Source organism: Lepisosteus platostomus, chromosome 6 (genome assembly GCF_059453375.1).
Source record: "Lepisosteus platostomus isolate fLepPlt1 chromosome 6, fLepPlt1.hap1, whole genome shotgun sequence".
In the NCBI taxonomy this organism is placed as follows: Eukaryota; Metazoa; Chordata; class Actinopteri; order Semionotiformes; family Lepisosteidae; genus Lepisosteus; species Lepisosteus platostomus.
The window spans coordinates 34,009,461-34,022,714 of NC_142616.1; the positions used below are offsets into that span (position 1 = coordinate 34,009,461).

At 36.8% G+C, this 13,254-nt stretch overlaps 1 protein-coding gene across 3 annotated transcripts in view; it reads left to right on the plus strand.

Annotated features, from left to right (window-relative positions):
* Positions 1 to 8,043: 8,043 nt before the first annotated feature.
* The window catches only part of inpp5f (inositol polyphosphate-5-phosphatase F), an 84,576-nt gene continuing 79,365 nt past the window's right edge, over positions 8,044 to 13,254 (plus strand). For all 3 annotated transcript variants that reach the window (XM_088635548.1, XM_088635549.1, XM_088635550.1), the window contains exon 1: positions 8,044 to 8,423. In XM_088635548.1, the coding sequence (XP_088491674.1) occupies positions 8,327 to 8,423 (97 nt within the window). In that variant the 5' untranslated portion in view covers positions 8,044 to 8,326. The remainder of the gene's footprint in view (positions 8,424 to 13,254) is intronic.

Consider the following 13,254-nt stretch of genomic DNA (forward strand, 5'->3'; position numbering starts at 1 on the left):
ATGAGGCAGAAGCAGTAAACAGTTCTTTAATCTAATAAGTGTTTACAATACCACATTATCTGGTTAATTGCTCAATATCTCAATATCTGAATATCTGAATTATAGGATTGGGATGAAGGTACTGTATCTTCTTTCCTGGGGTGTTTTAATTTTTGGAAGAAGTACCGGAAATTATGCAAGAACTATGCTTTTGTAACATAAAAACTGAAAGAAATACAAATCCAAGGAGCGTCAGACTCTTTCACCACAGTCTGTTGGAGTTGCACAGGCAATTCTGGCTCTACTGAGGAAGTTCAGATGATGAGGTCTATTCTGTTCTACCGCTTGAAGTAGTTTGAACCATAATGGTTTGGTTGTGGATGGCAATTAGAGTTGCTGCAGCACAGCTCTTAGGTTCTTCATTTAAGTATGGTCTGGAGCACCTGCTGTGTGGAGTTTACATGTTCACCCCCTGAAAGTGTGAGCTTTTGCTGGGTCATCTGTATTCCTCCCACAGTCTAAAAACATACTGGTACATTACTGGTGTGAATGTACTGTATGTGTTTGTGTCTGTTAGTACCCTGTGATGGACTGGCGTCTCATCCATGTACCCTGCGTTGTGCCACCATCTGGGTCACCATGACCCTGAACTGGATAAGCGCGTACCAAAAGCAATGTAATGTGATTCATGTAATCATTTTAACACACCTACATTTATCACACTATTTTTATCACAGATTTTTAAAGTAGTGTGCGTAAGCATAGTGTGCTGTTTTTTTTATAAAACACACCTATAGAACTTTTTATACTTTGAATAGAACTGTGTTCAATCTTTCATATCAGCATTATATTAAACACCTCACAGAATTGTAGAGACTATGTATGACCAAAAAAGGCCGTTATGCTGAATAACCATTTTTCAGTGTTATTCCCATCATTTTTCTAACTGCTTTGTCCAGTACAGGTTCGTGGGAGAGCTGGAGCCTATCCCGGCAAGCAAAAGTGTAGGGCAGGATGCAAACTGGACGGGATGACACACACACACACACACACACACACACACACACACACACACACACACACACACACACACACACACACACACACATACTTGCACTAGGGCCAATCTTCCCAGAAGCCAATTAACCTACCAACATGTTTTTGAACTGTGGGAAGACATTGGGGTACCCTGAAGAAGCCCACATAAACATGGGAAGAACATACAGATATCAAGGTAATCTTTTTTAGGAAGAAAAGGAAACTGAACTGTGGATGTTTCTTTAGTGTTCACCACTGCCTTGTCTATTTTGGGTGTCTGTTCCACGATTTTGCAATTTGATGGGTAAACGTTAGACTAGCTTTCAACTACAAATACCCATGGGCTGTATTTAATATTGCAAGCTACCTAATGTATTCATGAGGAAACTGAGACAGCCTACTCAGAAAAAAAGTCAAAAGTTTCCTTAGTTTAATAAAAAAAAAATACTCATAGCTTTGAATATATATTTTTTTTCTTTCATTATTTTGTTCTTGAGTGTCATGTATTAGTGTTATTTCTAAAATATAGTCCGTTTAATACAAAGTTGTTCTTGGTTATTGTTTATTGTAATGGTTACTTTAAAAAAAATTAACAGTTTTATTGGTTTCTCACAAAGAAAAATATTTTTTAATATTTGCACATAGTGTAGTGCTCATTATTTTAAATGTACAGATTCCTTGGGTTTGCTATAACAAAGAGAGAACTCTCCTCACAATTTGCTGGCAGTACTTCAGTAACAAGTGAACATTAAACACCCAAAAAGACAGGATTTATGTGATTTCCTGTTTCTCTGTTCCTTGTCAAGCCCTAAGCCAATTCACTGATTAGAAATAATCCAAGGATATTCTCAAGCAGGTCCCATACAGATGGGTCTGCTTAGATGGCTGTTTGGAGTGTCTTATTTGAAGATGTCAAAAAGACAATTCTGCGGACAGAGCTGTGTAATTCACAGATGCTTTCTTGTACGGCAAAAATACGGATAATTAACAATCAACAGGAATAAAATGTGGTTAGAGTTGAAATAATTTAATATATTTATGTCTCTGTAAATATAAAACTACCATAAATTATAGAACAATATGATGTCAATCCAAAGAGTCACCTGGATTTACTGTAGTCAAGAGGTGTTACTAAATCCCTTGTGTGTCAATGTGTGCTTTTGTGTGTGAACTGGCATCCTGTCCAGGGTGTAGTTCCTGCATGACCCCCTGTGCTATTAGGACAGGCTCTGGAACATGCAGAGTCTACACAGAAGGCACTCTCATCTGGAGATAATAGTGAACAGGTTACATATTGTAAATAACTAGTACAGGAGATGATGTGACATTATATTCAGAATGTATTTGGGTTTAGAAAAAATTAATGTAAAAATCTAAATTTCAAACCATTACACATACAGCCTAAATTAATTCACAATTCAAAACAAATGTATCAGGTAAGAACACAATGTTGTCATGAAGGTAATGGGATTGTCGATATTTTCTGCAAACAATTGTATTTTTGTTGTACATTTACAAATGTAATGTTTAAGACTTCTCTGTTTGACTATAAGTGGTAGGAACTGTAATTATGTTCCATACAGAAGAGATGAAGTCATGAGTCAGATCTAAGGTAGCTCTAAATACCTCACTTTTATGGTAGGCCAAATCTGAACACAACATTTCACATGGTTGTGAAAAATGCCTTTGTCGTGCACTGTCTAATTGAAAATGCTTCCCCAACTATTTCAAATCAGTTTACTCTTATCACGCATTTAAAGACATGTTTTTGTATTATTATTATTATTATTATTATTATTATTATTATTATTATTATTATTATTGGTGTTGTTATAAACATTGGCAAATTATGCTAACTGATTTTCTTGGGATAAAAATTGATCTCTAAAAGCATAATTTGTCTCTTTAATGCCTTAGCACATGCACACAGGTGCTTTTTATATTCTTTCAATAATTCATCAGAAGGACTTATGAATACTAGTAAACTCTGTTGGAAAGATGCTGATTCTGTTACTTAAGATATGCAACGCTGTAATAACAGTGCAGGTGAGAATTTAAACTTTGCTCACAGTTTCCACAGGCAGATTCTTTCTGAAGCCAATGAAGCCAATGATCTTCAGCTAAATAAACAGTTTCTTTCTTAAATTGTTGTTAGTTTTTGAGATGATGACATCTTCCCATGATGCATGTTAGTTATATGTTATGATGATCTTGCCAGGTTAGGTCAATAGAATACTGTATGTTTTATATGTACTGTATGCATTCTCTATATGTACAGTACATTATGCTACATCATGTATGTCTTTATCAACAATATTTCAGGTTGGATGCTCCCAAGCATCTTTGATCACATTTATGGGTGTTAGGTCACCTATTTCCAACAGGTAAACCTCTGCTTAACCTGCGCTAATGTGTTAAAAAGCAGCTAGCATTTCACTGGAATGCAAAAATAGTTCACATGGCAATAACTGTAGCTTTACAAGGAAAGGTGACACAAACATTTGTGCTCCGGACTGCTGGCATTTTTATCACTCGCGTTAATGCATCAGCCCTCAGAAGTCTGGCCCTCTGTGTGCCATCTAAATATGTGACATTACTGAATTCCAACAAGCTGACAGCAAAGTCTTGCTAGAATAAGAGCCTTTAAAATCATATTGTGAAAAAGCCATAGCCAAATGTAAACTCTAAATCCTTTTGAAATCCCTTCTTCATCTGGGTTTCAACCAGCGTGATATTTAATATCAGAATAAACTTGATTTGTACCGCATAGAGAAGGAAAAAGTGTCAATGCGCGAGCTGCAAAGGAATGAGTACGGGTTAATTTCACCCTGATAGAAGAAATATGATGTTTTTGCTTTGGAGTTTTGTTTTAGGAATTTTATAGCACTTTCCCACAGAAATGCATAAGTGGTATGAGTCACTTTACTCATAATTATCATTTGTTTTATTGTCAGAAACGCAACCCGAAGAGGCTTTTTAACTTAAAACACTGATAATGATATTTCTTAACATAATCTATTACAATTTTTTTCCTGGTTACTTTTTTCTTGTCATATACAGCCTGCTTAGATGCATCTGATGATTAAAGTGCTATGGTACTGAAAGTGCAAGTGTAATCAAGATCTCTTGAATGGAATCCAGGGCAGCATCTATTTTGGGCCTTACAGAAAATACTGGAACATCTAAAGAGCGAGTCATACTGCAAACTGCTGCACACAGATCTCCTGTTCCCCTCCCACAGCCTGGGAGGACATTGCTGCCCAATTCTTCTCAGCGAACTGATGAGCAGGCTCACTGCAGGCGTATTAAGGTGACAGAGCGCATTGCAACAGTAGGGGTCAGATCTCTGTGGAATGTGATTCCTTCCTGCCCTAGGGTAGTTGGCTGTCAGCTGTATGATTTCTAAATGTAACAGTTGGTGATAATGAATACACGTTTTATTTAAGATCTCTTTTCAAGAAAATCAAAGCACTTTATTGACACATTTTGGAATCAACACCTCTATATCTAGTAAGACTGGAAAAAATATTAAATTCTCTGCCCTGTAATAATGTTACCTTTACCCAATACAGGGTCACAGTGGAGCCAGAGCCTATGGCAAGGCAGGATACATCCTGGACAGGCCTCCAGTCCATCACAGGATATATATGTTCCATGTATGTTATATACTGTACCGCACACTGCCATTCAAAACGTTTAGACATTTAAAACAACAATCAGGAGTCCCAGTCTGTGGAGGTTATAACATTAACTCAGAACTCAATGGTGTTTTCTGCCCTTATAGGACTTTGATCAGTTTAGGTAGGAAGAAACTAAACTTGTCATTTACAGATCTTGAATCCTACATACCAGCATTCCACCATCAGTTGGTTAAAGTCTGAGTGTTCTGTCACATTTCAATCTGTCTTTAGGCAAATACATAACACTGGAATTACATAGAACTGCTTGTGTTAAAGTTGCTGATGTTAGGGGCAGCTGATTCATTTTCACTCTTAATACTCTTAGATCTCAGTGCCACATTTGATGCTTTAAAGTATGACTTTCTACTGTACTGTTCTGTACCTCGTGTGCAGAATACTGTAAAGACTTACATTTTTGAAAAAGAATGCCAGGCTGCTTCTTAAGTTGTCTGCGGATTAATGTGTTTTTACCAGAACTGATTATTGTAATGCCCTACTTGCCGGAGTCTGTAAATCTACACTTAACAAGTTCCAATATGTTCAGCCAATATTTGGCTGCTAACAGCCTGACCCGGTCGCATTCGAGTGATCTCATCACTTCTGTCTCAGAGTCCTTGCATTGGTTTCCAGTCAGTTTAAATACAAATGAAAGTTAAATTGAATTGGAGGGAACACCTCATTTTTATGTCTAGTGGCACCATAAGTAAAATAAGAAAACTAATATTAATTACAAACATATTTTCCTTAAACTAGTATCTCTTTTAGGATTTCCATTTCTGGTCTGTAAAATCTGCATCCAACAGAGGTGAGAGCACTGCAGACAACCATACTGCCATTCTTCACTCATTTGCCACTGAGTATATGATTTCATGGGTGACCTATCTAAAATAATGTGGTCTTAATGCCATATAATCCTTGAACATAGATGAAATGTATTGAGTATTTACAGTAATTGGAATTACAGTAGCCTATGATGCTATTTACAAGCTTTTAGTGGAGCAGTATGAGGAATAGAAAAGTTATAGCAAACTAACTTGACAGTTATGCTGCCTAACTGGCAGGTCTGATTCAGAATGCGGGAAGCAACCAACTCAGCATTGCTGAAATACCAAAACAGTGCAGAGTCAGGTAAAGAGACTGTAGCAAATGACATATCTACATGCCATGGCTTGGTGATTCATTCATTTTAGCATAATTTTGCCTTTATTAAATACCATCATACTCCCAGAGTTCCTGAACATTTCAGTTTCATTTGAGCTCTCAATGATATCCAGCTCTCTTCCCTTGAAGTAAACCATGTCTGGGCTGTGTTGTACATTGACATTCCCAGCTGTATATATTTCAAACCCCCGTGGTCTTAAAATCATGATCTAATTTAGACATCATGTACTGTTCTGTTCTGTTCACCACATTAAAAAAAGGGATATTGCATTTCTGGAATCAGTTAAAAAACAATAAGGTTAATTCCTGATCTTAATGTAACATCATACACAGACAGGTAAAAACCAGAGTTTCTTTAGTTTTGAATAGAAGAGGTTACAAGGAGACTTTTTACAAGTATTTAAATCCTGCAGAGTGATGACAAAAACAACCCAGAGGATTACTTTATGACTAATAATGATCTAAGGGTAGAAGTGGAAATTAAGGGGATTTGTTTTTAGGGATGAAAACACATAGCATTTGTTAATGGATGGGTTGTGAATACCTGTAATAAGTCACATTACTGAAGAAAACACTGGATGAGATTTTTGGAATTTATAACTGTTCTTACCCTTTTCTTCACATTTCTAAAATTCTGTTATGATTTTAACAATGTTGAGCTTACTCTGGTTTTATTTTAAATATTACAAAAAGAAAGATTCTCCTTATTCTTATTTGTCATATGAATTAGATAAAGTACTTTGATTTTTGGAAAAGTATTATTTTTAGTTTTGTTGTCCAATGAAAGGTTGGCTTTCTGTTGATGATGTGCATTATTAACTCAAACATATTGTAGTAGATTCTTGCATCTACTGTGTCTATACGATTCCAGGAATATCACCCTGGACGTTCTGTATATTGTGAGACTGAATTCTGAGTTCTTTATTCTGATTAGCAGATGCTACGTCGTAAATCAGCAACAGCTTGGACTCCTCCAGATATTCAACTTTTTGAGGTCTTCTGTGCCTTGACACTTTAAGAATTATGTGTCACTGTATGATGCCATATTGTGTGTATGTGTTACAACTGCTCAGAAAAAGCAATACTTTTAATTGACTTATGTAAAACATTTTACAGCTTCTCTAGACAGACTTGTGCTTTTGTAGATCAAGACAATGAATGGTGCTTGGTGAGATAGTGTCTTTATGCTACTAAGGGGTCACACTGTGCTACTATTTTTGAAGGCATGTTGTCAAAGACGTTTTCCAGGGTTCTCCACCTTGGAAAGATGGGATGTGAAATCGAGTGATATAGAGTGAAACAAAGGTGGAATGTCCTGTTTATAAATCATGATTTCTTACATTAGTTGGTCACTATTATGTGTGTAGCATACACAGAAATGTATGAAAAAACACGGATGAACTTCAATCTTGGTGCCACCTTAAATCAACATCATCTATAGACAGTAACTTCTGAGGATTACAAAGACAATCATTTCACATTTATATCCACCGTCTCAAATTGTTGTCCCTTTAAACAGTTGTAAAATTAAAATATTTACTTAATAATTATTGACTTTTAAACCTCATACACTGCATCCTAACATGCATTGCCTCTGTACCTCACCTCCACTTACACAAGAGGGCACTCGAACCTCGCCAAAAATGTTATTATTCTGCGTGTGCTTGGAACTGACCCCTCCTCACAAATTTTTCATATTATTTTCAGTTGTACATGATGAAACTATTTAAGTTTCAACGACAGATTTATTATTTTAAATTATTTTTAAGGATGATATTTCTCTCTCCCCTCTTAGTAGAGATGTAAAGATTTTTCATTCATATGCAAATTAATAATACTTGACGTACAATTATTATAACTCAGTCTAAAACAAGAGCTGCGTGAATCTTTAGGCATGAATAAACTACAGTACTTCAAACTCGTTCAAAATGTATCTGTTTTGACAGATTTGCAGTTTTATGGATTTTGCTGGTGAAACTGAGTACAGTACTGCCTATTTCACACGAAATTGCAAAACATTCCCTCACTGTTCTAACTAACCTACAATGAGAAGAGGCGTCATGTTTAAAAATGAATAGAGTCAAAGTAGATGATTTTCTAAAGACACTATGTTGCCTTCAAAGAGGGCGGTGTTCCCTTTAAAAGGACAGCCCTCGGCTGACGACTTAAGTCACATGTGAACGGCTTCTGCAGGAAATCGATTCTCTGGGTAGCAAGAGGAAAGCAAGGTAGAGCCAGGCTGAGACAGAAACAGTACTCTCACAGCAGAGCACAGAGTAATTAGACTCGTACAGTATCTTCCCTTAACAGGGATGTTTTTAAAACGGGATTTGTAGTGTTATTCCCCTTCCATCAGTTCTAATGAATGACAGCCTAGATAAAATATCACACACTCTCCACAGCACGATGGACTGTTGAGCAACCCGGCAGATCTAGTATATGCACATGCTGTGTACTGTATTGTCAGAATGGAGCTGTTTCAAGCCAAAGATCATTATATCCTACAAAGCGGGGATAAGGCTTTGTGGTGTAGCAGAAAAGATGGAACTATGGAAGTCAGACCTGGTGAGTAATGATGGTCAATATTTTACCTCGTTTCTGGTTCGTTCCTCACCCTTGGAACATTTCTCCTGTCTGGGAGTTATGTACTGTATCTCTGCTCCACCTTGCACTAAAACTGCCAGTTAAGTTTATTCAGTACGCAAACAAACAGACGTCTGATAAAAATAAACCTCCTATGGAGAGCATATTTTAAAGAATAAAAATAATTTTATTATTAGGGAGGTCAAATCGGTTTATATCGCTCTTCTCACAGATTCGCAGTTGAACCACAAACAAGGAAGAACACATTTTCCAGTTCATCCTTATGCTGAGGGTTTTCTTTTGAGCCATTTGGGAAAGACTACCTGGTTATTTGCATTTTGTAGCTAGGTGTTGAAATAGACCTGGTTTAACTCCTGTGTATTGTACAGCAGGAAATTCATTAGCTGTCCATTTGTTAGTCGTAGTTATTTGTGTCATTTTGTTCTTGTCGATAGTAAACCTACTAATAAACTGTATTTTTTTGCTGTCATCACAGCTATTAAAAGTGCGTTTGCTTTACTAGCATCCTACTTTCTGAAGTATTGCAGTGTTACGTTGCATTAAATACTGGGCTCCAACTCTATTTCTCCAGGAAATTTGCTAAATCTTTTTAAAAGCTTTATTTTTGCTACGTTAATGAATCATTGTGAATGTGTTGCTTACGCACAAGTGCCGAAGTTGTGATTATTATTATTTTTAATAACAATATCCTGCGGTTTGGATAATTTAAACTGTCCAGAGAGGGGTGCCATTACTCGGTTACGAACCGTTGTTTAACTTAATTCCCTTTCCCCGTGTAAACAGAACTACAAGCTCTCCGCCTGTTTTATAATGATCAAGACGCAGAACGACAATTATAACGCAGAACGTCTCCTTTTAGCCTGACAAAGCTCAGTATTTGACGTTCAAGAAAAAATGATGAAGTGCAAAACAGACTGCTTCTCGGAGCAGGTCCTACAGGGAATGTAAATAGAGGGTACAGCAGGGTGAGGAGATGTAAAAATATTTAAGTTTATATTTAAAAAACTCTCGGCAAAATACTGCGAGGCGTAAAATAAGCAAAAGCCGAAGCTTTAAAAATTACTTGTGAGTATACTGTAACAGCCACACCCTATTAATAGACTTGTAAAAGGTGGAGCAGGTTGAAGCTTGTACCAGCATAATTCAAGGCCTTACCCACCACTACACCAGTTTGGCTGCTGGTCTGTGCTTTAAATCATTTTATATATTACAAATACATATCGAGAAAAAATACTTTCAATTTTATTTTTTTTCTTTTGCCTTTAATCAGTGTTTCCTCTTACTTGCTTCTGTGAATACAATTGAAGTCTTTATTTTAATACGGAAACGTTTTCTAAATGTTTCTTTTTAAAGTTCTGTGCTGAATGTTTATTTCAGTGCAAGGCTATTGGATGTACTGTGCGGTCAGCTCTGGGGTCCTGGGTTTGATTCTAGACTGGTGCTCTTTCTATGTGGAGTTTGCATTTTGTCCCTCGTTCGTATGAGATTTCTCCAGGTTCCTCGCACTCTCCTTGAAAAGCCTTGATTGCGTGCGAGACTTGTGATGCACCGGCATCAACTCCAGGATGTAGTCCTTGCACCCTGGGGTTGTGAGGTGGACTCCAGGTTGGTGCTTCCTTACTAGGAATAAACAGATTTTTTATGTTGGATAGGAATTATTAAAGTAATAAGCAGGTTTACTGCTGGATTACCGTGCCATCAAATCTTATGCTCAGGGGCCTCAGTGTGATTAGTGTAGTTTAAAACATAGACCCTCTGATTAGCAGCTCTTTACCTAGCAGCTTCTAAATAAAGACTGTGCTTGAAGTTCAACGCCTCTGGACATCTAGGACATCTAGTACAATCAGGCCTATCTTGTATCCCTGGTGAAGAATTGGGTGATCATAGTATGTTGTTTCATAACTGCATGTGACAGAAATATTGATTATTGTGAATGATGGGCTGGCTTCCTTGCACTACTTAGTAGGCAAATTAACCAACACATGAATGTAGGCATATGTCTCATTCTCATTATTTGAGGAGTCAGTTGCATAGCTTCTCAGGGACAGACTTCAGATTTTAAAAGGCTAATATATTCACTTGGAGAAACCATAGTGGTATTGCATTGTTGTTTGTGTGTCAGAGTATTTCATACTAATATTGCTGGATATTTGATGAGGGTTTTGTTTGCTTTCGCCTCTTTGTTTTTCCTTCATCCCTTTTTTGTAAAACAAAAACCACAATTTTTTGTAAAATGACCTCCAGCCCCTGTGTCACAGACCCATAGGCGGTCAAAACTTACCAGGTTTTCTACTGCAACAGTATAGCACATGCTATAGACAATGTACCTACTGTATATGCATTAAGACATTTAAGAAGTGCTTCAAGCCCAAGATTAAGCAAGGGTCTATATTCATATCAATGCAAGAGTGTTGTAAGAGCTAAATCCACATTCCACAGTGTGGTTTGTGGTTTTTGGTTGTTGACTGTAGGTATTTGGCCTTGCTTTGGGATTCCCATGTGTTCCAGTCTGAATGCATTCTGAAACAAGTCAAGGCATGTGACCTTTGGTGTCTATTCTGGTGCTGTACTAAGATAGTGATGCAGTTTTGAAAGTTTTACTTGCATAAAAATTGGGTAAAAATGTTCAAAATTGGGCATATATGTGTACAGTTACATCAACCATTGCCAAAAAGACTTCACTAACCTGGCTCATGCTTTACACATTAAAGGGAGGAACATCCCTGTTGTTAATGTGCAATGTTTCTGGTAATCTGTGCCATGCAGTTTGCTTGCTGCGTTCGAGCTAAAGATGGACACACGTGATGGACACATGTGATATGGATCACTTACGTTGAGCTGCGTTAATGAAAAACAGTTATGTTGTCCGTGACTCGCGTGACTGAGGGCTTTATATTTTGTTAAAAGTGTGCTTTACAAATTAAGAATACAGGTTACTGTTAAAATATATTGAATTAATGTTATCATTTTCAATGTTTGTCTCAGGTTTGAGGCTCTGTTTCTAAAATAGTTCCATTTCCCCCTGTTTGAAGTTTAAACAAACACAGCTTTGTTGTGAAAACTGAGTAACCCTTTCAAATATTTTTCTTACTTCATCAAAATATTTTTTTCCCATGCTTCAGTGTTTTCCAGCCTATAGTAAAACCCATTGTTCTGAAATATTAGCATTATTTCAAAGGGAATATTTGTTCAAGTAATTTCAAGTGAGTGGTGCCAAAGTAATTGTTTAGTAATTTATATTGAATAGAAATATGTTTGAAGTACATAATTCTGAAGTCTTTAGCCTCTTGTGGAATTTGAAGGCTAACTGATTGAGTCATTTATGACACTGGTTTGATATATTATTTAGAACATATACAGTAAAACAAATATAAACTGTACTGTAGGTCTCATTTGATAAATATACTGTTAGCGTGCCCCAGTTGTTGTGTTGTATTCCTACAGTATGTTTGTCATACTGTGTTGCTACTAATTTGTATACAGTAGGTGTTGTATTTCAGTGGTGAGGTAAATTCCAGCAGAGTGAAATTGTGAAGCTCTTTTTCTATGCAAAATTCTCCAAAAAGATGGTTTAACATAGCACCTTAAAGTACAAGTCTGTATGTTTGTTTTAATTGTTAATAACTACCCTTAAAACCCTTGGATTCTGATTTTCCAATGAATGTAAATGTAAAAATGTGAACTTTTGTAGAACTGTGCTTTCTTCAAATGTGTTTAAACGGAAATATAAGAAAATAAGGAACTATGCTGCTGGGTCCTAAATGGATAATAAAGAGGTGTGCTTCAGTGTAGCAGATCTTCTAAAATCGTCCTGATGAGTAGGATGAACCACAAAGCCTGAATATTGTGGTCAGGAGTCTGTGCCTTTCCTCACGCTCAGTATTGCAGGTGAACACTGGTGAAACTGTGATGGACGGAGACAGTGGGGGACCCTCAGCATGCTGTAAAACAGTGAGCCCTGTGGCATGCCAGGGCATCGGTGCAATTAGATGGTATCAAAGGGAGTTGTGTCAGTCCTTCAACTCGCATTTGAGGATGTGTGTGTATGACTTCAGTGCTGCTAGGTCATTGCCTGAGAGCAATGGCTAAGAGTTCTGCCTAAAGCAAGAACATGTTACGAGCAAGAGGAGGCCGGTCAATCCATCCAGGTCATTTGCTTGCCAGCAGTTAATTGATCAAATTGATAAAAGCCTTAGAAGATTCTGAATACTTAAATGGTCTCTCCTTGCAGTCATCTCTGTTAAAGCTTAAAAAGCTTTAGAGTTTAGTAGTTCCAGATTTTAGGCGTAGATTGTAATGGCAGCAGTTGTTTATGGCATATTAATTCAAAAATAACACTAAGTGATTGATTGAAGGGGTAGACTTTGTCTAGATCAGTCCAAAGATCTAGAAAGTGCATTTGAAAACTTAGGCTTTAGAAAAGCTTTTTCCTATTAGTTTAATCTATACTTACTGTACATGTCATGGTTTCTTTGCCTGGAAGGAAATTGGCTCAGTAAACACCTAGGACATAGTACATTTATTTCTTTGGCTGCAGTACTAAACACCTGCTCCTACTGGCTGATAAATAAATGTTATGCTTTATATGTGTGTGTGTATATATGGGCAATATGGTATATTAAGATCCTCTTAAGTGTTATGTTTTGCACAGTATAAAGATTATTTCCAGCAAAATGATATTAGTAAATCAAAGTTATTTCAAGTCACTTAATTTTAATAACACAGAGTGCCGTATTTAGTAAAGAGTTACTGTATGTTCCAGAGGAGCGTGAATTAAATCAAGTGATAACTT